This window comes from Marmota flaviventris, chromosome 18 (genome assembly GCF_047511675.1).
Source record: "Marmota flaviventris isolate mMarFla1 chromosome 18, mMarFla1.hap1, whole genome shotgun sequence".
In the NCBI taxonomy this organism is placed as follows: domain Eukaryota; kingdom Metazoa; phylum Chordata; class Mammalia; order Rodentia; family Sciuridae; genus Marmota; species Marmota flaviventris.
The window spans coordinates 62770091-62794461 of record NC_092515.1 but is presented as its reverse complement, the minus strand read 5'-3'; the positions used below and the strand labels follow the sequence as shown (position 1 = coordinate 62794461).

The 24371-nt window shown below is 62.4% G+C and overlaps 1 protein-coding gene across 2 annotated transcripts; it reads right to left on the bottom strand.

Moving 5' to 3' along the window:
* Positions 1-7630: 7630 nt before the first annotated feature.
* On the bottom strand, positions 7631-23097 carry Cpne7 (copine 7). Of its 2 annotated transcripts, XM_027933316.2 has the most exons (15): positions 22851-23097; positions 20843-21022; positions 16159-16233; positions 15958-16032; positions 15378-15461; positions 14737-14826; positions 14430-14528; positions 13739-13825; positions 13468-13527; positions 12793-12926; positions 12152-12206; positions 11744-11795; positions 11546-11679; positions 9441-9677; positions 7631-8206 (listed from the first exon to the last, which is right to left on the bottom strand). In XM_027933316.2, exons 1-15 carry the CDS (start codon positions 23034-23036, stop codon positions 7997-7999), a joined length of 1758 nt encoding a protein of 585 aa, XP_027789117.2. In that variant the 5' UTR covers positions 23037-23097; the 3' UTR covers positions 7631-7996. The 2 variants fall into 2 exon arrangements, with proteins under 2 accessions (XP_027789117.2, XP_027789118.2); XM_027933317.2 differs by lacking the exons at positions 20843-21022; positions 22851-23097 and adding an exon at positions 19493-19575.
* Between the last annotated feature and the right edge of the window lie 1274 nt (positions 23098-24371).

Here is a 24371-nt window from a genome sequence, read left to right as displayed (position 1 = left end):
GGAGACAGACGGAAACCAGGCAGAGAGACACACGAGAGTTTAGTGTCAGAGCTGACAAATGAAGGCCACCTCTCCACAGACGGAGAGGGCCAAACAGGCTTCAGGTCCTGATGCCGTGGTTAAGGTGGGGTCGGTGTGAGGGGTGGTGAGTCTTTCTCAGAAACACCCTTGGGCAGAAAGCGAGACTTTTTCTTAAGATGGCGGCTGTCACTTAGGATGGCCGTCCAGATGCTGAGCAAGGACCTCGCAGTCTCCAGATGGTCACTTGCTGGCTGGCAAGGCAGGGGGATTCTGGGGACCATCTTATTCTGATGACAAGGAGATAGTTTCAAGTTTCAAAACAGGATGGCCTGTAGCTCTGGGAACTTTGGGGCCCCTTCATTACTATGCTGTGACCCTTGCCACGGTCATCAGCTGACTGGGTCTTGTGTTCTCTTGGATCTTAAGATAAGCAGGAACCTACGTATGCACTTAAACTTATCTCTGCCCACTCACCTGCGTGCTGCCATCGACTTCTCTGTCACCCTTCACCCATCCATCCACGTCTGGCCACCCATCCTCCATCCACGTTCACCTTCCGCGTCCACCTACCCTCTGTCCCTTCATCAGTCCACCATCCCTCCACCCACCCATTCATGTCTCCACCCACCGTCATCCACCCGTGTCTCCACCCACCCATTTTTTTTCTATACTTACAAAATGGAGCTCACATTGCACATGCAACATTTTGTGTCCTGAACTTTCACTTAATATTGCAGTGTGCATATCTTCTCATGAAAATTTAAATGGTTGCTTGATATTCTGGGATGTAAATACATTTTATTGATTTTTTAAAATCTGTCTTTTTTTTTAGTAGTTGATGGACACAATACCTTATTTTTTTTAAAGAAACATTTTAAATATTTTTTAGTTGTAGATGAACACCATACCTTTATTATTATTATTATTTTTTTTTATGTGGTCCCGGGGATCGAACCCAGTGCCTCACACATGCTAGGCAAGCTCTCTGGCACGGAGCCACAACCCCAGTCCTGTAAATATATTTTAAATAAATTATTTCACTGTTGGACATTTGTGTTGTCTCCAACTTCTGGCCGTCAGGAATCATGCTGAATTCATCATCTTTGTTCCCAGCCTGGTGGGCCCATCTTCCTCACCTCCTCAGGCCACGCAAGCCTGAGGCTCTTGCTACTGAAGGCTTGAGGGTCAGAGCAGAGAACCGAGAAGCAAAGCAAAACCCCAGCCCTGAGTGGCAGGTCACGGCCCAGCCTCTGCGGTCTTCCTCTGTTGGCCACCCTCCCCTCAGCCCAGTGGCTGCATCTAGCTGGTCCCCTTTCCCTAGAGGGACCACTTTTCTCCATCTCATGTGTCCCCGTGCCCCAAGCCCCACTTCCACGTCTTCTCTGGGTCGATGCCCTCCACGTAGGAAAGCATCATCGGCAGGAACCTCTCGGCCACAGAAACCTACCTGAGTCCAGTTGTCCTGCCAAGGAGGGACTCAAGGGAAACAGGTTTTATTTTATTTTTTATTGGTTTGGTGCTGGGGATTGAACCCAGGGCCTTGTGCATGCAAGACAAGCCCTCTACCACTGAGCTGTATGTCTAGCCCCAGGAAAGCAGGCTTTGACAAGAACTCGTAAGGGCATGAGATGCAGCCAGGAACTGGCTGCCCGGCCTAGACCTGACCCAGCCGCACAGGGATCCCGAAAGGTCAGCGGCTCTTGGAAAACTTTGGGATGAAGTGAAGCCCACCTGCCCCTGTTACACGGCTGCAGCATTTCTGGGAAATCACAGGTGGGTGAAGGCTCTGCAGGGGAAGCGGATCTAGGTGGGGTAGATGCCACCCGAGGGTCTGTGGCAGGTCTGAGTCCATGGGGCTGCCTCGGCTTAGCATCTCTGGCCCAGGATGGCCTCTGTGCATGTTAAACCCTGGGTGGGGCCAGGCGCCTCGCCTGTGTCCTCAAAGCCTCTGTTCAGCCAAGTGCAGGGGCGCACACCTGTGATCCCAGCAGCCAGGAGACTGAGGTAGGAGGGTGGCAAGTTCAAAGCCATGCTCAGCAACTTAGCGAGGAAGTGCAGGCCCAGGGCTTAATGAACCCTGCTTTTCTCCCAGTTTTCCAGGGCAGGAATTCAGACGCTGTGGTAGGAGACAGGACACCGGATAGGAAACAGGAAGCAGGTTTCTTGGGCTGCAGCCAGGTTCAGAGGGCACAGCTTTCACTGTAACCAATCAATCCCCCTGAACCCCGAGTTCAGGGAGCTTCAGAGTTTTACACCCAGCGTGTCAGGGGAGGGGCTCAGAAGTTCACACAAAAGCAGCTTTTCCTGTCCCTGTTCTGGGCAAGTTAACCCTTCAAGGACAGCGACTGAGAAGGGGGGAGCTGCTTCTCCCCTTTCTTCCCTCCAGGCCAGCTGCTACCACGGAGCCCAGTTGGTGACCTCTCTTCTCTCTGAGATGTAAACACCTCTGTGGAGCTCAGACCAGAGTCCTCCTGAAAGGAACCTGATTTCCTTATCACACTCCGCATCTGCAGACACACTTCCCCTGAAAACCTTTACAAACTGTTATTTCATATATCTACTGCACTAGAGAGTCCATAATGTTGATGAAAAACTAGCAAAGGGGTGTTCAGCACCGGAGTGCCCATCTCTCTCAGGCCCGTGACCAGATCTGATTATTGTAAGACAGAGCAAGAGGAAACGGAGGCTCCGCTACACTGGACTCCTTTGTAGAGGTTCCTTTGCTTTAGTCCGAAGGTCGATCATGGTGCAGGTTTCTGGAGAAGGTTAGTTAAGGTTTTCTGTGGAGGACGGGTGTCACCACAACACAGGTCCCTGTCCAGCTGAGGGGCCACAGGAGCAGGGTCCATGTCCAGTGTGACAGGAGTCGGGTGGGAGGCAGGCACCCAGGGCAGGAGCCGACAGAGAAGACCCTTCTTCAGAGGTAACTGTCACAGGCTGAAGAACGTGATCCCAGGGGGTCAGCAAATGGCCACGTCTGTCAAGCGGGATGTCCACCTCTCCTGACCAAACCCGGACGGAACCGTCCCTCCCCTGCCCTGGCCTGGAGTTCATCCTCGGAGTAGGCGCGTGGCACCGTCGCTGGTCCCCGACACGCTGGGCAGTGCTGTCAGCCCCACCGGAGCCAGTTCCCACCTCCTGCAGGGAGGCCGGAAGCTGGGCCCAGGACGGTGGGCAGTGCTGGGTGATCAGCCCGAGGCGTCCGGGTCGGGCTGGGGCACGGCTGAGAGAGAGGCTCTGGAGGGACCCGGTGCGGTCTCCCTTCCCGAGGGCCAGGGCCATGGACATTCTCATGGGAGGCCTGAATGTTGCAGGAAGCGGTGCTGCAGGCCTGGCTGGCCATGAGCTGCGTGGAGTGTGGTGGCCGGCACCAGAGGGCGTGGGAGGTCCAAGTGTCCTCTGCTGGTCCAGGAGCCTGAGCAGTGTCAGGCAGCCACGGGGGGCAACAGGTGGGGACGGTGGTCCCCAGGACCTCATCCTAACAGAGACACACACACCTCGATCCCCACCCCCCCGCCCAGCCAGCCGTCGACACCACAGCTTCAACACAGCCATCGGTGGCCTCTGTCTCCAAGGGGAGCACACCCCCGGGATGCCTTCCCCCTGCGGAGGCTCCCCGTGCCACAAGTGGGAAATTCCAGGGTTGGTGGCTGCCCAAGGACAAGGACCCTGCACCTGACCCAAAGCCCAGCTTTCCCCTGGCCACGAGGGGAGTAGCCTCCTGAACTGGGTCCCCAGCCCCAAGGATCCTTGGACCCTGGGGGCAATGCTGTGCCTGTCCCAGTGAGGACGGTCCAGGCCCTGCATGTCACTTGAGTCCTGGGTGCCAACTGCCTGTGAGAGGGTGAAGCCCCACACAGTGGCTGGACCCAAGTGTGACCTGGGGTTTGCAGAGAGGGTTCAGCGAGACCCTGGAGGACGAGGGCCTCCTCCAATCCCTCCCCACAGGCGTGCGTGCACACACACAGCTCATGACCCTGGGCCCAGTGCCTTGATCTCTCTGAGCTCCGTCCCCTTTTCTGTGGGACGCAGTCACCACGAGCTGCCACCAGGGTCGGTGTGACTCCAACCACGTGGTGTCGGAGCCAAGCTCGGCCAGTGCCAGAAAGGAGGAAAACACTCCACACATGGGGTGGGGGGGGGGGGCAGCTGTCTAGCTCTCCACTGGGGAGGACAAGGGGAGGGCCAGTGCCTGGGCAGCAATGGTCCTGGGTGCCCACACCCTGGGGCAGGGCATCAGCTCGGGGACAGGCGGGGGTGGGTGGGGAGGGAAGGTCCACCGCCGTCTGTGCCAGGGCCGCTGGCTGTCGCTGTGTCTGACAGCCCTGCGCGGCCCCCGCACCAATTACCAGCACTTAGTCACAGTCTCCTGCCTGCACTTCCTCTGGCAGCAGGAGAAAGAACAACCGGGCGAGGAGCCTGCAGGGGGGGACTGACCCTGTGTTCCCAGCCTCAGAGGCCCAGCGCGGCGGGCGGGGTGGGAGGCATGTCTAAAATAAAAAGATGGAGCTCGTCCGGCTGGCTGTACTTTTAGGAAACAGTGGCCACACACTGGTGCGGGCACCAACTCAGGCACCGTGCAAGCAGACTCCTGGGCGGCTCCAGCCTCCTGGGTTGTGTCATGGGCTGGGAACGTGGTGGCCGGCCCACCCAGCCAGGTCTGCAGGGCGGGGACCAGAGGGATGGCCTTGTGGCTCTGGCTTCGGATCTCTCAGGGTGTGGTGTCAGCTGGTTCCGTCTCTACCACAGGCTCTGCCGGGATGCAGGAGCCACTGGAGGCCCGGGCCTCCTCATATGCAGCGCGAGCCAGGGCCAGTGTCTCCGGCAGGAGGCAGCAGCCCCGTGTCCTTACCGTGGAGCCTTGGGAGTCACTGTAGAGCCCACGTCCATCCAGATCTGACAGAGGCAGGGCTGCCAAAGTACCCTGGCCCTGGCGCCTGGGACCAGGGCTTGGACTCCCTTGGGGCTTGCCCAGGGAAGCAGGTGTGGGGGGCTCGGCCAGGTGTCCCGCCCAGCTGCCAGGCACCTCCAGACTCTTCCCGGTGCCAGGCCCAGGCCCCAAGAAGGGGGCTCCTCAGCATGCTGGAAGGGAGTCCTGGGGCTTGTGGGGGTCCTGGGCCCTCCACCCTTTCCAGCTCTGCTTCCCTGGAACACCCACACCTTGGAGCCACACCATGAGCCACAGCCAGGCTCCAGGTGGTTGGGAGCTCCACCTGGCAACTGGGGACATGGGTTCCACTGCAGGCTCCTGCCCAGTGGAGGCTTTCTGACCCGGCCGCCCAGCCTGGGAGCGCCTCTGGACCTGTGGTGGCCCCCTCCTCCACCAAAAGTCTTAACTCAGCTTCTCCAGAAATCTTTACCAGGATTGATTTTAGGACTATCAGCAAAAGAGTCTCTACAACAGAGTTCAAGGCAGGTGAATTTCCTGTTGCTCTATAACTTGGTCACTGGCCTGGAAGAGATCGGCACTCCAGGTGCTGGACGCCCCTTTACTAGTTTTCCACAAACATTTATCCAGTACAGTAGTTTTCAAAGTGTGTTTGCAAATGCAAAATGTGATCATAAAAAGACAGATCCTTTAACAAGGCCTCTGGCCTTGAGCTGGGCTTCACAGAGGTGTCTACGTTTCTAAGATCAGAGAAGGTACAACTGGGCTCCGTGGGAAGAGCTGGCCGGGGAGGGAAGGGGAGAAGCAGCTCCCCCTTCTCAGTCGCTGTCCTTGAGGGCTAACTTGCCCAGAACAGGGACAGGAAAAGCTGCTTTGTGTGAACTTCTGCAGATGAACTGAGCCCCTCCCCTGAGACGCTGGGTGTAAAACTCTAACTCCCTGAACTCGGGGTTCAGGGGATTGATTGATCCCAGCAAAAGCTGTGGCCTCTGAACCTGGCTGCAGCCAAAGAAAACTGCTTCCTGCTGTCTTTGGTGCCCCACCTCGTCTGTCCCTACAACAGACCCAGCCAGGGCACATCCCTGACACAATGCAGGGGTGCAGCCAGGACTCACAGAGCCGGGGTCCTGTGTCTGCCCCTACCTCGCTGTGTGACCTCAGGTAGGTCACTCCATGGAGATCTCCCCCCGGTGCTGGGGGGATTGAACCCCACATTGCCTGTGAGGCCGACGTACCACCACCAAGCGAAAGCCTGGTCCTTTTAGGGATTTTTTTTTTCTTTTATAAATTATGAGACAGGTTCTTGCTGAGCGGCCCAGGCTTCCTGGATGAGGGGCCATACTGCCTCAGCCTCCTGGGTCGCTGGCTCTGCCCGCCTCAGTACCCACTCTGGGCAGTCGCTGCCTTCTGGGACCCCACTCTCTGAGGGCCCTCAGCAGCACCTGAGCGGACTCCAGGAAGGCCCAGGCTTCCTGCCACTGAACCTGTGGGGACCAGATCAGAGCTGGGCTGACACCTGCCTCAGGTCTGGACCCACGACCTACCCCTGGTGGAGAACCTCTGGCCTGAGAAATGGACACAGGGTGCATTTCCCTGGTGTGCTGTCTGCCCCCAGGTTCCCCCTCCACACACAGAGCAACTTCAGCCCTCTGACTTGTAGCCAGGTTACCATGGTGATGCCTATTATCCCTGCTTCGCAGGAGACGAATCAGGACTCAGCCTAGAGGGAGGGAGGGGTCGGAGGGGGTGGGGGATGGGGGTGGACCGGTGAGGGATGGGTGGACGGGGGCGGATTCAGGGTTTTCTCAGACAAGGTAATGCAGAGGGATCTCAGTTGGAACCCACTGACCGCTCTGGTCCTGGGCGGGAAGCACTGCTCAGGCTGCAGTCACCAGGGGGCAGGAGCGACCCTGGCCGCGGGCCTCCTGCTGTGGGTGGCTGGTGCCCTGGCTGGTGCCCTGGGCCTGGAGGAGCCCAGGCCAGGTCTGCCTCTCCCAGGGCCAGATCCTCCTTGGAATGAGGTTTTCAGATGGCCACAGGCAGCCAGGAGAGGGTCTCAGAGAAGAGGAGGAGAGGACCAGGACGTCCCCTGACCTCAGCTGTCCTAGCCTCTAGACACGACCAACCCCAAAAGGCACTTCCTCCTGTGCCATCAGCCCCCACCCCCAACCTTGAGGCTCAGAGGCCACTTTTCTCCAAATTTGCTAGAGTGGGCAGAGCAGTGCCGATGGGAGGCTCTCTGGATCCGACCTCACCACCACCTGGGGACAGTTGGGCACTGGAGCCCCAGAGAGCAGAGCCGCGGGCACCCCTCCCGGGGCCTGTCTCCTTCGGGAGCTCTGCTTGTTTTCTTGCCCTGTGGGTTTCTTTCATCAAATCCGTGAGGCCGAGAGCCCACTCAACCTCACTCCATGCTGTAGACGGAGCCCTGGAGGCGCAAGGTCGCCCGGCCTCGGCTGCGAGGAGGCTCAGGAAGCTGGGAGTCCTACCAGGGGACAAGCTGGGCTGCTGTCCTGAACCCTGCAGATTCACGCAAGCCCAGGCAGCATATGCAGGCCCCTGTCCTGGGCCTCCCCTAGGAGCTCCGCCTGCTGTCCTCCTACTACTCCACAAATCTGTTTCTTTCTGACACTCCTGCCCCCGGATTTCATTCTTTGAATTTGTGACACAGACAGCTCAGCCGTCCTCGCAGGTCACAGAGGCACAAGTCCACTCCTGGGCCAGGTGAGGCTTTATTAGACCCGACGCCCACTCAGACCCCCAAGGCCCTGGGATGTGGACAGGATGCTCAGGATGGCAGCAGGGGCAGGCGGAGGGGTCCTGCCAGGGCAGAGAGGGGTCTGCCCAGGAGGGTGTCGGGTGCTCAGGACAGCTGCCCTCAACAAGCAGACGCTGAGGAGCCCCCTGCCAGGCCTGTCCTACCCTCAGCAACCCCTGGCTCCAGCAGGGATAGGCACGGGGGCTGCTGCTTCTGGGTGCCCCCCAAAGGGCCTGGATCCCTTCATCTCCCGCCCTCCCAGGCCAACAGGACGACAGGAGGGGACAAGCCTGGGCTGGGAGCAGGAGGCTTCTGGGGGCCTCAGGGGCTTAAGGACCCCCAACGGTGCTGGAAGCAGAGGCCGTGGGGGCACCCTGGTCACAGTCCCCGTGCCTGGAGTCCTCGGGAGACGAGCGGGGGCTGGCCTCTCCAGGGAGGCTGCAAAAGGCACGTGGAGGCAGCTCCTTGTGGCTGTAGTACTCCACCACCTGCTTGGGGACCTCGGCCAGCACACACTTGGCCAACGCCGCGGGGGAGGCCTAGGGTGGGGAAGGCAGGTGCACTTGAGCCCTTTGAGATCCTTGTCCCCCACCTGGTCACAGCCCCAACTCTCAAAGTGGTCTAAGGGACCAGCAGGGAGCTGACCTAGGCCTGGTGCCTGCTGAGCTTCTCCTAAGGACACAGACTGAAAACCGAGAGTGTGAGTCCACAACCCCCCAGAGCTCTGAGGGCCACCGCCTCCCCCAGGGGCTGGGGCAGGAGGTAGAGGGGCTGCTGGGCAGGTGCTGCCCACGCTCCGGAGGAGTGCCCGGGGTGGGGAGCCCTCTGTGTCCCAGGAGGTGCAGGGGCTGGGGCAGGAGGTAGAGGGGCTGCTGGGCAGGCACCGCCCACACTCCCTGAGGAATGCCGGGGTGGGGAGCCCTCTGTGTCCCAGGAGGTGCAGGGGCTGGGGCAGGAGGTGGAGGGGCTGCTGGGCAGGTGCTGCCCATGCTCCCTGAGGAATGCCGGGGTGGGGAGCCCTCTGTGTCCCAGGAGGTGCAGGGGCTGGGGCAGGAGGTGGAGGGGCTGCTGGGCAGGTGCTGCCCATGCTCCCTGAGGAATGCCGGGGTGGGGAGCCCTCTGTGTCCCAGGAAGTTCAGGGGCTGGGGCAGGAGGTGGAGGGGCTGCTGGGCAGGTGCTGCCCATGCTCCCTGAGGAATGCCCGGGGTGGGGAGCCCTCTGTGTCCCAGGAGGTGCAGGGGCTGGGGCAGGAGGTGGAGGGGCTGCTGGGCAGGCACCGCCCACGTTCCCTGAGGAATGCCCGGGTGGGGAGCCCTCTGTGTCCCAGGAAGTTCAGGGGCTGGGGCAGGAGGTGGAGGGGCTGCTGGGCAGGCACCGCCCACGCTCCCTGAGGAATGCCCGGGGTGGGGAGCCCTCTGTGTCCCAGGAGGTGCAGGGGCTGGGGCAGGAGGTGGAGGGGCTGCTGGGCAGGCACCGCCCACGTTCCCTGAGGAATGCCCGGGGTGGGGAGCCCTCTGTGTCCCAGGAGGTGCAGGGGCTGGGGCAGGAGGTGGAGGGGCTGCTGGGCAGGTGCTGCCCACGCTCCCTGAGGAATGCCGGGGTGGGGAGCCCTCTGTGTCCCAGGAGGTGCAGGGCAGGGGAAGCTGCTCCCTCTGCTTCTGTACAGACCGAGTTCCTGCAGCCAAGCCTTAGGCTCCCTCCCGGGCCCCAGCTGGGGCGCGCCAGGTCCTCGCTGGCCAGGCTCGGGTGGCCTGCCCGGGGCCCTGCACTCACGCTCTTGAGCTCCCTGAAGGGCAGGAACTGCACGATGTCCCGGAGTGCCGGCTCGCCCCGAGGGGAGCGTAGGACGCCGTCCTCCCCGTCCAGAGTCTGCATGTCGGTGAAGTCGGCGTTGCCCACGCCCACGATGATGATGGACATGGGCAGGTGCGAGGCGCGCACAATGGCCTCCCGCGTGTCCGCCATGTCGGTCACCACGCCGTCCGTCAGGATCAGCAGGATGTAGTATTGCTGCGGACACAGGAAAGGGGTGGGGCAGCACCCAGGGCCCTCGCCCACGGCCAGCTGTGCCCCCACCTGGATTGGCCAGAGCTTGGCTCAGCAGCTTTAGGACGGCTCTGCCGAGCGTCTGTTGAAGCAGCACCGCTCACCATGATGGCACACTCAGGGGTCTCTGCAGTTACCCTACTCCAGCTCCCCCGGGCTCCCTGTCACCGTCCCACCTGTGGCTCTGGACGGGCACTGCAAAGTCCACCTGACATGACTGCCAGGCTGTGCCAGAGGAGGAGGGGCCCAGCGTGAGCAGGGTCCACTGCAGTCCCGGCTGCGGGAGGCAGCAGGACCCTTTGCAGAGAAGCCCACTTTCCAGTGATAGCCAAGGCCACCCCACAGTCTCACTAAAGAGAAGGGGGGTCCCAGAGCTCGAGCCCTGAAGGCTGGGCCGTCTCCCTCACACCTCTGCCTGCAGCACAGTGGACACCCAGCAGTGGTACTATCCAGGGAACAAAGGATGGACAGGCCACAGGCCCGACCAGCCTCAGAGGAAGCAGGGACTTCCCTTTCTCCAGCCATCTCCTGCCACCCCCTCCAGAGCCAGCGTGCCTCAGAGCAACCCCAGCCCTGCTCCTGGCCTCCATGTACCACAGCCCTGCTCAGAGCCCACCTGGCCCACCCAGACCAGGTCAGCGCCCGCATGGTCTCCAGCGCTCCCTCTGCCAACTTTGGGCACCCCTGGCACCGTCACCCCTGCCGGTCTCACACAGGAAAGGAGAATTAAAGACTAATCTCGTGACATCTCATGGCGACCCATTTCTTGGTGGGAAGTGTCATGACTTGAGAACAAGAGAGAGGCCACACACGCGGGCTGGTGTCTAAGCCGGGGACACCACCGGTTGGGCTGGGGCCTAGTCTCTGTAGAGGCCATGAGAGGCCCACAGGTGGAATGTGTGTCTAGCACTGCTTCACGGCATCACCCGACCCCTGAGAGCAACAGCATCCCCGCCAGATCCTTAGCCAGGGCTGTCAGTCAGCAAAGTCTGAGGGGAGGAGACCAACCGCATCACGCTGCACGTGGGAACGTTGCAGTGCCCACTGCGTAGTGTGTGTGGTACTGAGGTTAAACGCACCGTGCACCTGGTGCAGTGGCCACGCCTGTGATCCCAGCTACCTGGGAGGCCGAGGCAGGAGGATCACAGGTTCCATAATAGAAGAGAGGAGGTGGGGGTGTGTGGCTGGGTGTGAGCACAGAACCACACAGTGCACCCTGCAGTCTCTGATGCTGGTGCAAAAACTAAAACATGAAAATATGCAAACAAACTTCTGAGTTTCCCTCTGGAGCCCGAGAGGAGAGCCTCTCCTGGCCCCTGCTGGACCCCCACTGTCCTGAGGCCTGCACGCTGCATACTTTAGCATGGTCTCAATGTAACTTGAAGAAACAAAACTAAGAAAAGCACGAGGTGGGGGGGCAGACGGGCCAACGTGCAGACAGGGATGGCTGCGGTGGTACGTCACTCCTGTAAAGCTGACATCTTTTCAAAGGTGAGCAAAGGTGACGGAAAGCAACAGGCAAGAGGCAGCGTCCCCAGCAGCACACAAAGTGCAGAATGCAGTCTCAGGACCATGTCATATGCACCAGGAAACCATAAGCAGCCCTGACCGCCTGTGTGTTATTGCAGGACACAGGAAGCCCAGGGCCAACCGTGAGATGATAAAAACCGACCCTGAGGCACCTGTCCACCCACCCCTCCGTCCTGCCCCAGGGTCTTTGCACTGGTGCTGCCTGTCCCAGATGTCTGCCGGCTGCCTCCCAGGGCCGGAGCCCCCTCCACACGCAGCGCCAACCCTCCACCTGGCACCCCGGCCCACACCCGGGCACCTACAGAGGCCTCGCCCGTGCGCTCCTCAACCGCCGCCATGCGGGCCACCTTGGAGATGATAGGCGCCACGTTGGTGGGGCCGTAGAGCTGGACCTGGGGCAGGCAGTTCTGGTAGGCCTCCACCACGCCCTGGATGCCTGTGGGGACAGCAGGTGAGACGGGCCCACCCCACCCCGCCCCAGGCCCACTGCCAGCGCCTACCTTCACACTCATCGTCCTCGGGATTGAAATTGATGGCAAAGTCATGGGACACCTGGGTGGGGCAAGAGGGGCCAGTGGCTGATGCCCTCCCAGGACCCACATGGCTCACGACAACCAGCCTGCCCCATGCAGAGAGACCTCTAGGGAAGGAGGCCACGTGGGGCCTGGGCTATGGCCTCGACCACATCCAGCAGTTCCCGAAGCTTCCCGTTTGTCAGCCACCATGTGGCTGCACCTTTCTGATGGGAAGCAGGAGCTCAGCTCCAGCCCACACCCTGCGTCCTAGGAGGTCAAAGGTCACCCTCTCTGGCAGGAAGGCACCTCCATGCCCTCTGTCTAGCAGAGTGGGGTTACAAGAGACCCAGGTGACAGGTGTGGTGGCGTCCAGGCCCCAGCCTGGTCTCCTACCTCATACTTGGGAGGGATTCTGGCTCCAAACCCCAAAGCAGAAAACCTCTTGTCACTGGAAGAAAGGTAGTGTCCATCACGGGGGCCCCGCTCCTCGCAGGAGCAGATGCTGATCAGAGCCCAAGAGCCCAGGTCCTGTGGGCCGAGGCCTAGAGGTGGCACTCAGGCCGCTAGAGAGCAACGGAGGCACGTGTGCACAGGCAGGAGGGCGGAGCTGGCCAGGATGGCCCTGCTGCCCCCAGCCTGCAGGGCTCTGACACAGGACCCTGGCGTCCACAGGACCCTGGCATCCACAGGACCAGGGCACACTCTGGCCACACACCCCTCCATCCTCCACCCAGAGGGAGGGCTCCTGGCAGGCAGCCATGACATGGGCATGACGTCCAGCCCTCTGGGTTTGTGCTTGGTCCCTCCCAGGGGGGCCCTGGAGTGAGCCCTACCTCCGTGGTCCCAACCCCTGGGGACACCAAAGGCACCAGCCAGGCCTCTGTGCCTAGCTCCTGACCACCCCAGTCCGACGGCCAGATGGTCAGGCTGGCGTCCAGGTGCAGGGTATGCCCCCTGTGGGCTGCCACAGAGGTGCTCCTGGCCCTTCCTGGACAGGCTCCCCGGCTAGTAGCCGCCCAGGGGCGGGGCCACACCTGTCGTAGTCCTGGCAGACTTCGCCCACGGCCACCAGCGCTCTCAGGTACTCGTTGGGCTGGCGGGGGTCGATGTGGTGCAGGGAGCAGCTGTTCCGGGGGTCGCCGTTGGAGGCTGTGAAGTCAATGGCTACCTGCAAGGGCCAGGGAGGTGTGCGGCACTGGCCCGCCCTCCGCCAGGCAGGCAGGGGACCAAGCCCAGGCTTGGGTAGGGGACTGGTTCAAGGAGGAAGCTGGGGCTACTGCCCCAAGATGCCGTCCTCCAGCCTCTGCAGGCAGGTGCACAGGGCAGGGAGGGGTCCCCCGATGCCCCAGCATGACCCCAGCAGAGCTGAGCTCCCGCTGGGGGGCACTCACTCCCCCCCTCCCTGCACGGAGACCACCCCTGCCCTGGTCACCCTTGTGCCTCCCACTGGGGCCCCCTCAGGGCCTCCCGGGGCTTGCTGTCTCCCATTGCCCACCCACTGCCTGCCCAGGGCCACATGGGCATGGTGGTCCCACGTCAAATGCTCACTCTCCTAGCTCGTCTCCCTAGGAGCAGGCAAGTCCTGACGGTGAGGGTGACCCTGGACTGGTTTCTGTGTGCCCACCCTCTGCTGCAGGGCCCTGGGGGCCGACTGGGGTCCTGCCCAGGTGGCCTGGGCTCTGGGTGTGTAGCAGCCTGGCCAGACTCACCGTGCAGTGGATCTGACAGCCGCCCATGATGTAGTCCAGGAAGGAGTGGACCCTGTGGAGCTTCCAGGCAGGGGCGTCAGCAGGGCCCCCCCAGGGCTGCCCCCCCAGGCCCATGTGGCAGCCCTGGGGAGCCTGCCCTCCCCTGAGGACCCTGGCCTTGTCTCCTCCCCCCTCTGCCCTGGCTCTGCCCCTCCTCCAGGGAGGATGTGAGACCCCTGGGAGGGCACCCCAGGGTCCACCACCCGGGACAGAGCTCCAGGCAGGCGCCTACCTTCAGGCCAGCCAGGACCACCACCCCGGAGTTCCTGTAGCTGCGCTTCCTCTGCTTGTACTTGGCGTTGACACATTCCCACTGGGCCTGGGCACAGGGACGTGCGGGATGCCAGGCGGCAATGTCCATCACCCTCTCCCTGGGGCTGGCAGATGCCGAAGCCTCTGCCTTGCCAGTGACCTGCCCTCATGACTGTCCCCAGCAGTGACCACAAGGGCCAAGCCGTGTGTGGAGGAGAGGAGCAGCCACCCTACAGGGACCCATCTGCTGAATGGGGCACACCCAGCATGCATCGGGACCCCGTGGCCCAGAATAGGGCAAGGGGGACCCGGGTTACCACAGCATGGCCCTGTCACCTGGGGAGAGGGCCACCTCTGGAGCCTGCAGACCTCCCGTATAGGGACACTGGGCCCACACCAGCAGGCGTTCCTGCCACCCCAGCTTCAGGTGTGCCCTTCCACTGAGTGGACACAGGTGCACACGCCTGCATGCCCACTGCCATGCCTGGCCCTGGGTGGCCTCTGGCAGGGCTGTTCCAACTGTCACCCCAGCGCCCCTGGGCTCTGGGCACAATGGCATCTCTGGCTTGCCACCAGCACTAGTCTTCCCAGGGTCGTGACAGTAGCTGCTGCTGCTCCCAGCCACCACCAGGATGGCCAGGCCGCGAGCGGGGACCCCAAGGCAGGCTCACCCGGCCTTCCGAGAAGGCCTTCTGCATCTCAGCGAAGGTGGTGGAGAATTCTCCGATGAAGTCATGCCTCCCTCGGGAGTCGTGATCCCAGACCAGGCCCTGGGGGCACAGGCCCGTCAGCCCACCTGCCCCTCTGGGGGCCCAGGGACCCCTCCCCCTAAAGCCGGCCACCCCCACCGCCTCCCCTGTCCCTGGTTTCCCAGGAACTCTAACTCCAAGAAGCCCCAGTATGTTTTGGGGGGACTGGCTTTTCTACCACCCTGGCCCATCTTGGCCCGTCCCATTTCTGTCCCTGCCCCTTCCCTACCTTCAGAGGCCGGGTCTCCTCGCAGCTGCACAGAGAGCTGAGGGACACCTTGAAGGGCTCCCACACAGGGCTGAGGTTGTTCTTCACCACCTAGGCATCGGGAGGGGTTGGCGGGGGCAGAGCCAGGGGCCACAACCCGGGAGGCTCTGGGGTCCTGGGGCCATAGGGACTCCCTGAGGCTCCCAGGAATCTGGGCTCCTCACCCAGAACCCTGGGGTCCAGGAGGCTGGCCTGCCTCCACCCGGCCCCACGGGCCCAGGACCAGGTGCCCCTCCTGGGAACCTCCCTCAGAGGTTCCACTACTCACTGGACCACTGGACCCTTTTTTTTTTGCCTGAAATAGATTTTTTTTTACTCAATTTATCTCTACAGGAAACCCTCCCTCCCTGCTGTCACCACTGTCTCCCTGCAGGAAGGGGAGGTAGCCCTAAAAATAATCACAGCCAAAACAACCCCTGCGGGGCTCTGCCGAGTCCGCCGGCCCACCCTGCAGCTCCCCAGAGCGGGGCCAGGTGCTGGGAGCAGAGTCCACAGCCAGGGCCGGGGGGAGTGGGTGGCCAGTCCTCCTCCTGCCATTCACGCCTGCCAGGAAGCGCCCGGGGGACCAGCCGGCCGGAGTGCAGGGTGGGCGAGAGCCTCACCTCTGTCCTGTACACCAGCTGCTCGCTGCCGTCCCTGTTGATGCGGAACAGCTCCAGGAAGGGGTCGGACTTGCTGAAGAGGTCCTGGGGCAGCAGAGGGTTCGTGGCAAGGGGCCAGGGGGTGGGCTCAGTCACTTCCCCAGGCACCAGGTGAGGAGCTCTGGGGTGACGGGGACCTGGCCCCTGGAGCCCTCATAAGTGCCCCAGCATGCCCACAGGACCCTGGCTCCAGCCGGGCCCTGCCCTCCTCTCCTGCTCCTGGTGTCCACCCGATGTCCCCACTCCTGCCAGACCCTCCCCACTTCATTCTCAGTTCTGACACCTCCAGAGCAGCGTTGGGACACCTGCCCAGGGCTGGTCCCCACTCTGAGTGCCCAGGGTGCCCTCCCACCCGCTGACGGCCAACAGGCCGGGCTCAAATCCAGTTCCTCCACCTCCAAGGCATGGCCTTGGGGGCCTCCAGCCTGTGTCCCCATCATTAAGTGGGGTCATGAGTGTCTCTGCTAAGGAAGTGGCCATGGCTGGTGCGGAGCCCCTGGGGAGGACGTGGGGCTGGACGCGCCATGGGCGCCCACCTCACCTTGTCGTCCAACTTCCTGGCCTGGAAGGAGAGCTCCACATAACCGTTGTTTCCGGAGATGTCCTCGGCCACCACCTGGGGGAGAGGCCCCGCTGGGCTGCAGGCCTCCTGCAGGTCCAGGCTCCCCAGACCTGGCCTGCTCCCCTGCCCCCACCCAGCCCCAGAGCCACAGAGGGAGGAAGGCCCCGAGGTGGGTCTTACGGTGATGGAGGACTTGCCGGCAGTCCTGCCGAGCTTCAGCAGCAGCGGGCGGGTCATCTTCTTCTGGGCCACAATCTGGACAGAAAAGGCAGGGACGGGATGGCAGAGCACAGCCCCAAGCCTCAGGGACCCTGGCCTTCTGCTCCTCTCCCTCTCCCGCCTGCTCCCTGGCCTGGGCCTTCTGGGGCTCTCAGGACCCAGGGCCACCAACACCCTCTGCATGCCACCTCCTGCTCCAGCACTCCAGGACTGCCCATGTGAGGGAGGCACTCGGCTTTACACAGAGGGGGACCCAGGCTCAGAGGCGAGGCCACCATAGGGCTCCTGCACAGGGAAACAGGAAGCAGAAACAGGTCCACACCTCAGCGCCTCCAGCCCTCAGGCCAGGGCCAGGCAAACGGCTGCCGACACACCTGAAGTGAGGACCTGCCGGGCAGGTGAGGACCAGGTGAAGACCAGGTGAGGACCCACAGGGCAGGTGAGGACCAGGTGAGGACCAGATGAGGACCCACGGGGCAGGTGAGGACCAGGTGAGGACCCACAGGGCAGGTGAGGACTAGGTGAGGACCAGGTGAGGACCAGATGAGGACCCACGGGGCAGGTGAGGACCAGGTGAGGACCCACAGGGCAGGTGAGGACCAGGTGAGGACCAGGTAAGGACCCACAGGGCAGGTGAGGACTAGGTGAGTACCCACGGGGCAAGTGAAGACTAGGTGAGGACCCACAGGGCAGGTGAAGACTAGGTGAGGACCAGGTGAGGACTAGGTGAGGACCCACAGGGCAAGTGAAGACTAGGTGAGGACCAGGTGAGGACTAGGTGAGGACCCACAGGGCAGGTGAGGACTAGGTGAGGACCAGGTGAGGACCAGGTGAGGACCCACAGGGCAGGTGAGGACCAGGTGAGGACCCACAGGGCAGGTGAGGACTAGGTGAGGACCAGGTGAGGACCAGATGAGGACCCATGGGGCAGGTGAGGACCAGGTGAGGACCCACAGGGCAGGTGAGGACTAGGTGAGGACCAGGTGAGTACCCATGGGGCAGGTGAGGACCAGGTGAGGACCCACAGGGCAGGTGAGGACTAGGTGAGGACCAGGTGAGTACCCATGGGGCAGGTGAGGACCAGGTGAGGACCCACAGGGCAGGTGAGGACTAGGTGAGGACCAGGTGAGGACCCACAGAGCAGGTGAGGACCAGGTGAGTACCCACGGGGCAAGTGAGGACCAGGTGAGGACCCACAGGGCAGGTGAGGACCAGGTGAGGACCCACAGGGCAGGTGAGGACCAGGTGAGGACCCATGGGGCAGGTGAGGACCAGGTGAGGACCCACAGGGCAGGTGAGGACCAGGTGAGGACCAGGTGAGGACCCATGGGGCAGGTGAGGACCAGGTGAGGACCCACAGGGCAGGTGAGGACCAGGTGAGGACCCACAGGGCAGGTGAGGACTAGGTGAGGACCCACAGGGCAGGTGAGGACTAGGTGAGGACCCACAGGGCAGGTGAGGACTAGGTGAGGACCAGGTGAGGACCCATGGGGCAGGTGAGGACCAGGTGAGGACCCACAGGGCAGGTGAGGACTAGGTGAGGACCCACAGGGCAGGTGAGGACCAGGTGAGGACCCACAGGGCAGGTGAGGACCAGGTGAGTACCCACAGGGCAGGTGAGGACTAGGTGAGGACCAGGTGAGGACCAGGTGAGGACCAGGTGAGGACCAGGTGAGGACCCACGGGGCAGGTGAGGACCAGGTGAGTACCCACGGGGCAAGTGAGGACCAAGTGAGGACCCACAGGGCAGGTGAGGACTAGGTGAGGACCAGGTGAGGACCAGATGAGGACCCACAGGGCAGGTGAGGACCAGGTGAGGACCAGGTGAGGACCAGGTGAAGACCAGGTGAGGACCCACGGGGCAGGTGAGGACCAGGTAAGGACCCACAGGGCAGTTGAGGACCAGGTGAGGACCCACAGGGCAGGTGAGGACCAGGTGAGGACCAGGTGAGGACCAGGTGAAGACCAGGTGAGGACCCACGGGGCAGGTGAGGACCAGGTAAGGACCCACAGGGCAGGTGAGGACTAGGTGAGGACCAGGTGAGGACTAGGTGAGTACCCACGGGGTAAGTGAAGACTAGGTGAGGACCAGGTGAGGACTAGGTGAGGACCCACGGGGCAAGTGAGGACCAGGTGAGGACACACAGGGCAAGTGAGGACCAGGTGAGGACCAGGTGAGGACCAGGTGAGGACCCACAGGGCAGGTGAGGACTAGGTGAGGACCAGGTGAGGACCCACAGGGCAGGTGAGGACTAGGTGAGGACCAGGTGAGGACCAGGTAAGGACCCACGGGGCAAGTGAGGACCAGGTGAGGACACACAGGGCAAGTGAGGACCAGGTGAGGACCAGGTGAGGACCAGGTGAGGACACACAGGGCAGGTGAGGACTAGGTGAGGACCAGGTGAGGACCCACAGGGCAGGTGAGGACCAGGTGAGTACCCACGGGGCAAGTGAGGACTAGGTGAGGACCAGGTGAGGACCAGGTGAGGACCCACAGGGCAGGTGAGGACCAGGTGAGGACCCACAGGGCAGGTGAGGACCAAGTGAGGACCCATGGGGCAAGGAAGTTTTAATGGCTGTGGGCCCCTCCTGGACACCAACTGTTCCAGCAAGTCAGGGTAGCACCAGCCCCAGGGTGGCACACCCTGGCTTTTGACAAAGGTGCGTGTCCAGCAAGGGCGACTGCTCATCTAGGCCGAGCCCTGGGTGGGCGTCACCCACCACGCACTGCTGGCAGCTCTCCCATGGGCTGAGCCCAGCAGGGCGGGTGAAGTTGACACAGGTAAGCTCACAGGACAGGGGCCACCTGCCCAGTGGGAAGCAGGGCCCTGGGAGAGCGGGTGGGTCCTCTGGGTCCATCCTGCCCGTTGATGAGAAGGGCAACAACCGCTGCTGAGGGGGCTCAGGACTGCCGGGGGCACACCCTTCCCTCCAGGAGTGTCCTGAGCCCATGGATGTGGGCAACTGGCATGTCCTCCCCACATGTCAGCCCCGCTGCTGCACAAGAGGGTCGGCAGAAGCAGCTAACGAAAACCAGCTCCACTCTGCAGCCCCCTGGGCTGGGTCTGCACTCTGCCACCACGGGCCAGGAGGGCACTGGAGTGAGACCCCCGAGTCCCCAGGAAAGTGATGGCACCTGCGGCTTCCACCCAGCCAGTCGCCCCTGCTCATGGCCTCCCAGAAAAGAGGGCTGACCCTGCCCTTGGCAAGACAGCTAGCCTGGCCACAGAGCAGGAAGTCCACGAGCGTGTGCCCACACACGTGCCCGGTCTGCGTCCATGTGTGAGCTGCCCACCTGGGACTGAGAGGCGTGTCCTGCACTGCAGGGGTCCGGGTGGGGCCTGTGTGCATGTGTGCCGAACGCGCCAGGCTGGCGGGCAGGTGGGGCAGCTTCACTCTGCAGCCCCTGGGGTTGGGTCCTCCCCACACGTCAGCCCTGCTGCCGCACAACAGGGTCAGCAGAAGCAGCTAACGAAAACCAGCTCCAGCCCAGGCAGCCATGGGGATGAGTCAGAGGCACATGATGTGGGGTAAAAGAACATGCTGTGCTTCACGTCCCTGAGGCCCAAGCACAGACAACCAGGGGGACCGGCTGGAAGGGGGCCAGCTGGAAGGGGGACCTGCGAGGGGATGGGGACCTGCGATCTGAGAACTTGCCATCCTCGGCCTCGCGTCTCACATGTAAGCTGTTCCTCAAGTCACAAGGCCTGTGGAAAGCCCAGCCCAGAGACAGCCGAGCGGCAGCAGGAAAGATGCTCGTTACTCGAACAGGTGGCACAGGGTGAAGGAGAGGGCCTGGGCAGAGGGCTGCGAGCAGTGGATACCACGCTGCAGCCACCGTGCACAGGGAGGACCAGGGACACTTCCTGAACCCAGGGCCTTGTGCCTGCCAGACAAGTGCTCCTCTAAGCTACACCCTGGACAGGGAGACTGGGCCTCTTAACTTTTTTTTTCCCAGTGTTGGGGGAAACCCAGGGCCTTGCACATGGTGGGCAAACAGAGAAGAGACCTCTATATGATGATGAGGAAGGGCTCCTACGTCAGAAGAGAAAGTGTCTGCAATCCGTGGATTTTTTAGAAAGAAAAAAATCTAGGGATATAGCTCAGTTGGTAGGGTGCTTGCCTCGCATGCACAAGGTCTTGGGTTCAGTCCTCAGCACCACAAAAAAGAAAAGAAGAAAAAAGAAAAGAAAGAAAGAAAAAAAATTAATGTATTCATCTGCTCATGTGAAAACATGGCTCTGGGAGGATGTCTGGACCCAGACAGGGCTGTGCAGGAGCAGGAGGGCATCTGCAGCATGACTCCTATATCCTGAATGTGGCATGTACCCAGGTACCACCTCATTCAAAATTGCACTACAAACACTGATATGGAAGACCAGTGGCATGGTGGCACACTCCTGCAATCCCAGCAACCCCGGAGGCCAAAGCAGGAGGGTCTCTGGTTCCAGGTCAGCCTGGGCAACTTAACAAGACCCTGTCTCAAACAAGAAATCATGTTAGGGGAGAAGCCACGGAAGTGCACCCCTCAGAACCTGAGCCACTGGGGTGCACTCCCTGGGACCTCCACCTTGCCCCGTCGCCCACCCACGGCCTCACTGCCCCCAGGACCCTCCCACACCCTCCCTCCCCAGGTGCTGCTCACCTGCCCCAAGGTGCACTCCATGCCCCCCAGGAAGTCATCCTGAGAGCTAAGACCACTGGGCCCGTGGGTGTCATACACCTCAAAGCGCAGTCTCTGCACCTCCTCAAAATAGTAGTCAACAGTGAAGACCTTGGAGAACACGGGATGCAGGCTGCTGCGGACCACCTCAGTTCTGCCCACCTGCAAGCCATATCCCAAGCTGACCCATGGAGGGGCCTCCCCAGGCCCCCCAGGGTCCTGCACTCGGGGGCCCCTGTTGCCCTCTACTCTCTTCAGGGCTGTGCTCAGTCCATGGGGACCTGGCCCCTGCAAGGCATGGCAGGGCTCCAGGCCACCCCTGGGGGTCACCTGCAGGGACCCTGGGCACCTCCCCTCCTGGAGTCAAGGTGTGTCACCCATGCCAGCCAAGGGCCTCCGCCCCCTCACCACATCTCATGCTCCCTCTGCTCTACCCTGTACAGAGAGGGAACTGAGAAGGGTCCCGCCCAAGGGTGGAGTCAGTTTCCACACTTGAGCTCCTACTGAGCAAGGAAGGCATGGGGTGGGTGTCCCCCTCCTCAGGGGAACTGGGTTCACCAGCCTCCCCCACGGAGCTCAGTTCCCTTCTTCAACATGCCCCCTAAGGACAAGCCCCACCGTGGGTTCCTACGTGTCGCCAGATCCCAGACTCCTGTACTCAAACCAGAGACATCTGCACCAGCCATTGCTCAGGCCAAGAAGGTACTGCTGGGGGCCGGGCACAGGGTAGTCCTCAAGGAGCCTGGCGCAGTGGCCGTGCCGACACTCCACCGCAGCTTGGACACACGCTCAAGGCAGGCCCTTCCCCCTCAAGGCTGATGCCCTGTGGGATCTCTCGGCCTGGGAGCCTGGTGGGCCACATCAGCAGATTTTCGATGTGCAGAGATGGTCTCCAGAGGCACGTGCCCATCCATCCCCCCACCATGTGGGTTCTGCCATCTCCTGGGACCTCCCACCCCCTGTCACCCCTTCACAGCCTGCACTCTGCCACCACGGGCCAGGAGGGCCCTGGAGTGAGACCCCCGAGTCCCCAGGACAGTGGTGGCACCTGCGGCTTCCACCCAGCCAGTCGCCCCGGCTCATGGCCCCCCAGCTGAGGAGGCACCCCGTCTCTAGGTCTTGAGGGAACACCCTGGGTTCCTGCGAGCTGGGTGACTGAGAAAGCACTTTGTACAGCACAAAGCCAAGGTCCGCAGAGACAGGACCGGGTGCAAGGAACTGCAGCGGGAGGCCCGCTCTCCTGCAGGCAGCTGCCCAGACCTGGCCTGTGGTTCCCGCTGTCCCCAGACCAAGCCACAAGCTGGCAACCTGGGATGGCTCCTGAGGCACAAGGAGGGGCGAGGCAACAAGCTGGGGGCATCCAGAATCTCAGAGCCTTCAGCTTCTGCTTTCCTGGTCCCTAGCCTGGTCAGCCAGCTCTGGAGTCCCCGCAACCAGCAGGGGTCATCCAGCAGGGCTGGGGTTGTCGCTCAGTGGCGAGCGCTTGCCTAGCATGCATGAGGCACTGGTCTTGATCCCTGGCACCACATAAAAATAAACAAGTAAAACAAGGAATTGAGTCTATCTATAAGTAAAAAAATGTTTTTTTAAAAAAATTCATCCAGCAGTCCCAGCTCCACCCAGCCACCAGCGCCAAGTGCCTCTGCCTCAGGGATGGGGACTGACAAGCCAGGTGCTCATTCTTGGCTACCGGACAGCTGCACCCCAACCAGCCCAGCCTGGGGAAGCTCCCGCACTCCTGCACCCTACTCCTTTCTGTGCCTCTTAGGCATGCAAGCTGAGTGCCTCACTCTGACCCCAAGACCCCCAACCCAGGACCCTGAGATGCACCCCGACTCCTGGGCACCCCCACTCTAGACCTGTGAGCCCCACCTGGCCCCAGCTCCAGATGCCTCTGCCCTGCACCCTGCAAGCTTCAGGCCACCCACTTGGGTCTCTGTGTCCCAGCTCCGGGGTTCTGGGCCAGCCAGACCCCCGCGGCCCGCCCTACCTGCACCCACTGGCTCTGCGCTTGCTGCAGCAGCACCACGCTGGGGTCGGACTTGGTCAGTGGGTCTCTGTCCAGCAGGTGCCGGCAGCTGAGCCGCAGCTCCACCTTCGAGGCGCAGGGTGCAGGCACCGACCCTGGGGCCGGAGCCGGGGCTGCGACCGCCCCGCGATCTGTGCACCCGCTCATGGCTGCCTGCGGGCCACCTCGGACCAGGTGGGCTCAGGAGCCGCTGCTGGGGAGTCCGCGACGCCGTGGCGACCGGGAAATGGTGGCCCGGCCAGGCGTGACCGCGCTTCCCTGCACGCCGCGTGGCGCGGGCACACGTGGCGCGGGCGGCAGCCACCGCGCGGGGATGGCGGGGCTCTACGTGGCCGGCCCGGTGGAGGGGCAGTGGATGGGGAGAGGGCCAGTGGAGGGGGCGGGGAAAGGGCGGGACAGAGGGGACAGGGGAGGGGCATTGGAGGAATCTGTGCAGCGGCGGGGAGGAGGGGGCAGTGAAGGGGACGGGTGGCCCCTGGAGTCGGTGGTCGAGGAGGGCGTCCCCTCGGAGCCCTAGGATCCAACCTCCAGGACCTCGGCTGGTAGCTGTGCGCCGCGATGGAGCGCGCACTCCGCAGTGCGCACCCCCCTGCTGGGTACTGCTGCTGGGAGCGGGGGGCTTCGTGCAAGCAGCCCCCGGGAGGACGGGCCGCCCCCCCTCCCCCCCGCCGCCGCCGCCGCCGCCGCCGCCACTGCACTGAATCCCTGCGTTCCTCCTGGGAGCGCCAGACTCGGTGACACCCACCTGAAACCACAGGTAGTTAGGGGACGCCTACTGTGTGCCAGGCACCTCGCTGCCTGGGGCTGGAGGCAGGAAGCAGAGCTCTGGGGGCGGGCAGATCCCCTCACCAGCTGGAGATGTTGGACTGAGGGTCAGAGTCCCACCACGAAGGTCCCTGGCCACCTACCTGCTCCAGATCCCGCAGGAACTGTCCCGCTGCTGGAGGAGAGCGGAGCTGGGCTTCCGGGCCTAGGCTGCATTCTCTCCCTTCTGCCCACCACCACTCCTCCCTGGCAGAGGAAGCAGCTCGAAAGAGGAGTTGTTGGACGAGACAGATTGCCTTCCAGCTCATTCACTTTGCCAATTTCTGAATAAAGTTAAGGCACAGAACTGGCCAAAAGCCATGGGGGGCAGGGCGGGGAGGGGCAGAGGGAAGAGGTAGGCAAGATGTGAAGAGCAAGAGCGAAGGGGAGGGAGGATCAGGGGAGCTCAGGGCTCAGCCTCAGCAACCAGGACTCCAGAGGAAGATCCTGAGGTCAGAGGGGCAGCCAAGAACAGCAGAAGGCAGCCAGCCCTCTGAAGAGGGACCACGAGGACACTGTCCCCTCGCAGCCGGTCTGAGGGATTGCACTCTGCGGGCGCCTACCCGGTTTGCCAAGGAAGCGCCTTGGCTGGCGGAGTGGCCTTGGCTGGCACCTTCCAATCCGCGGGTCACGGGTGGGGTCAGGAGCAGCAGAGATGCTAGCCCCATCTGGTGCCCA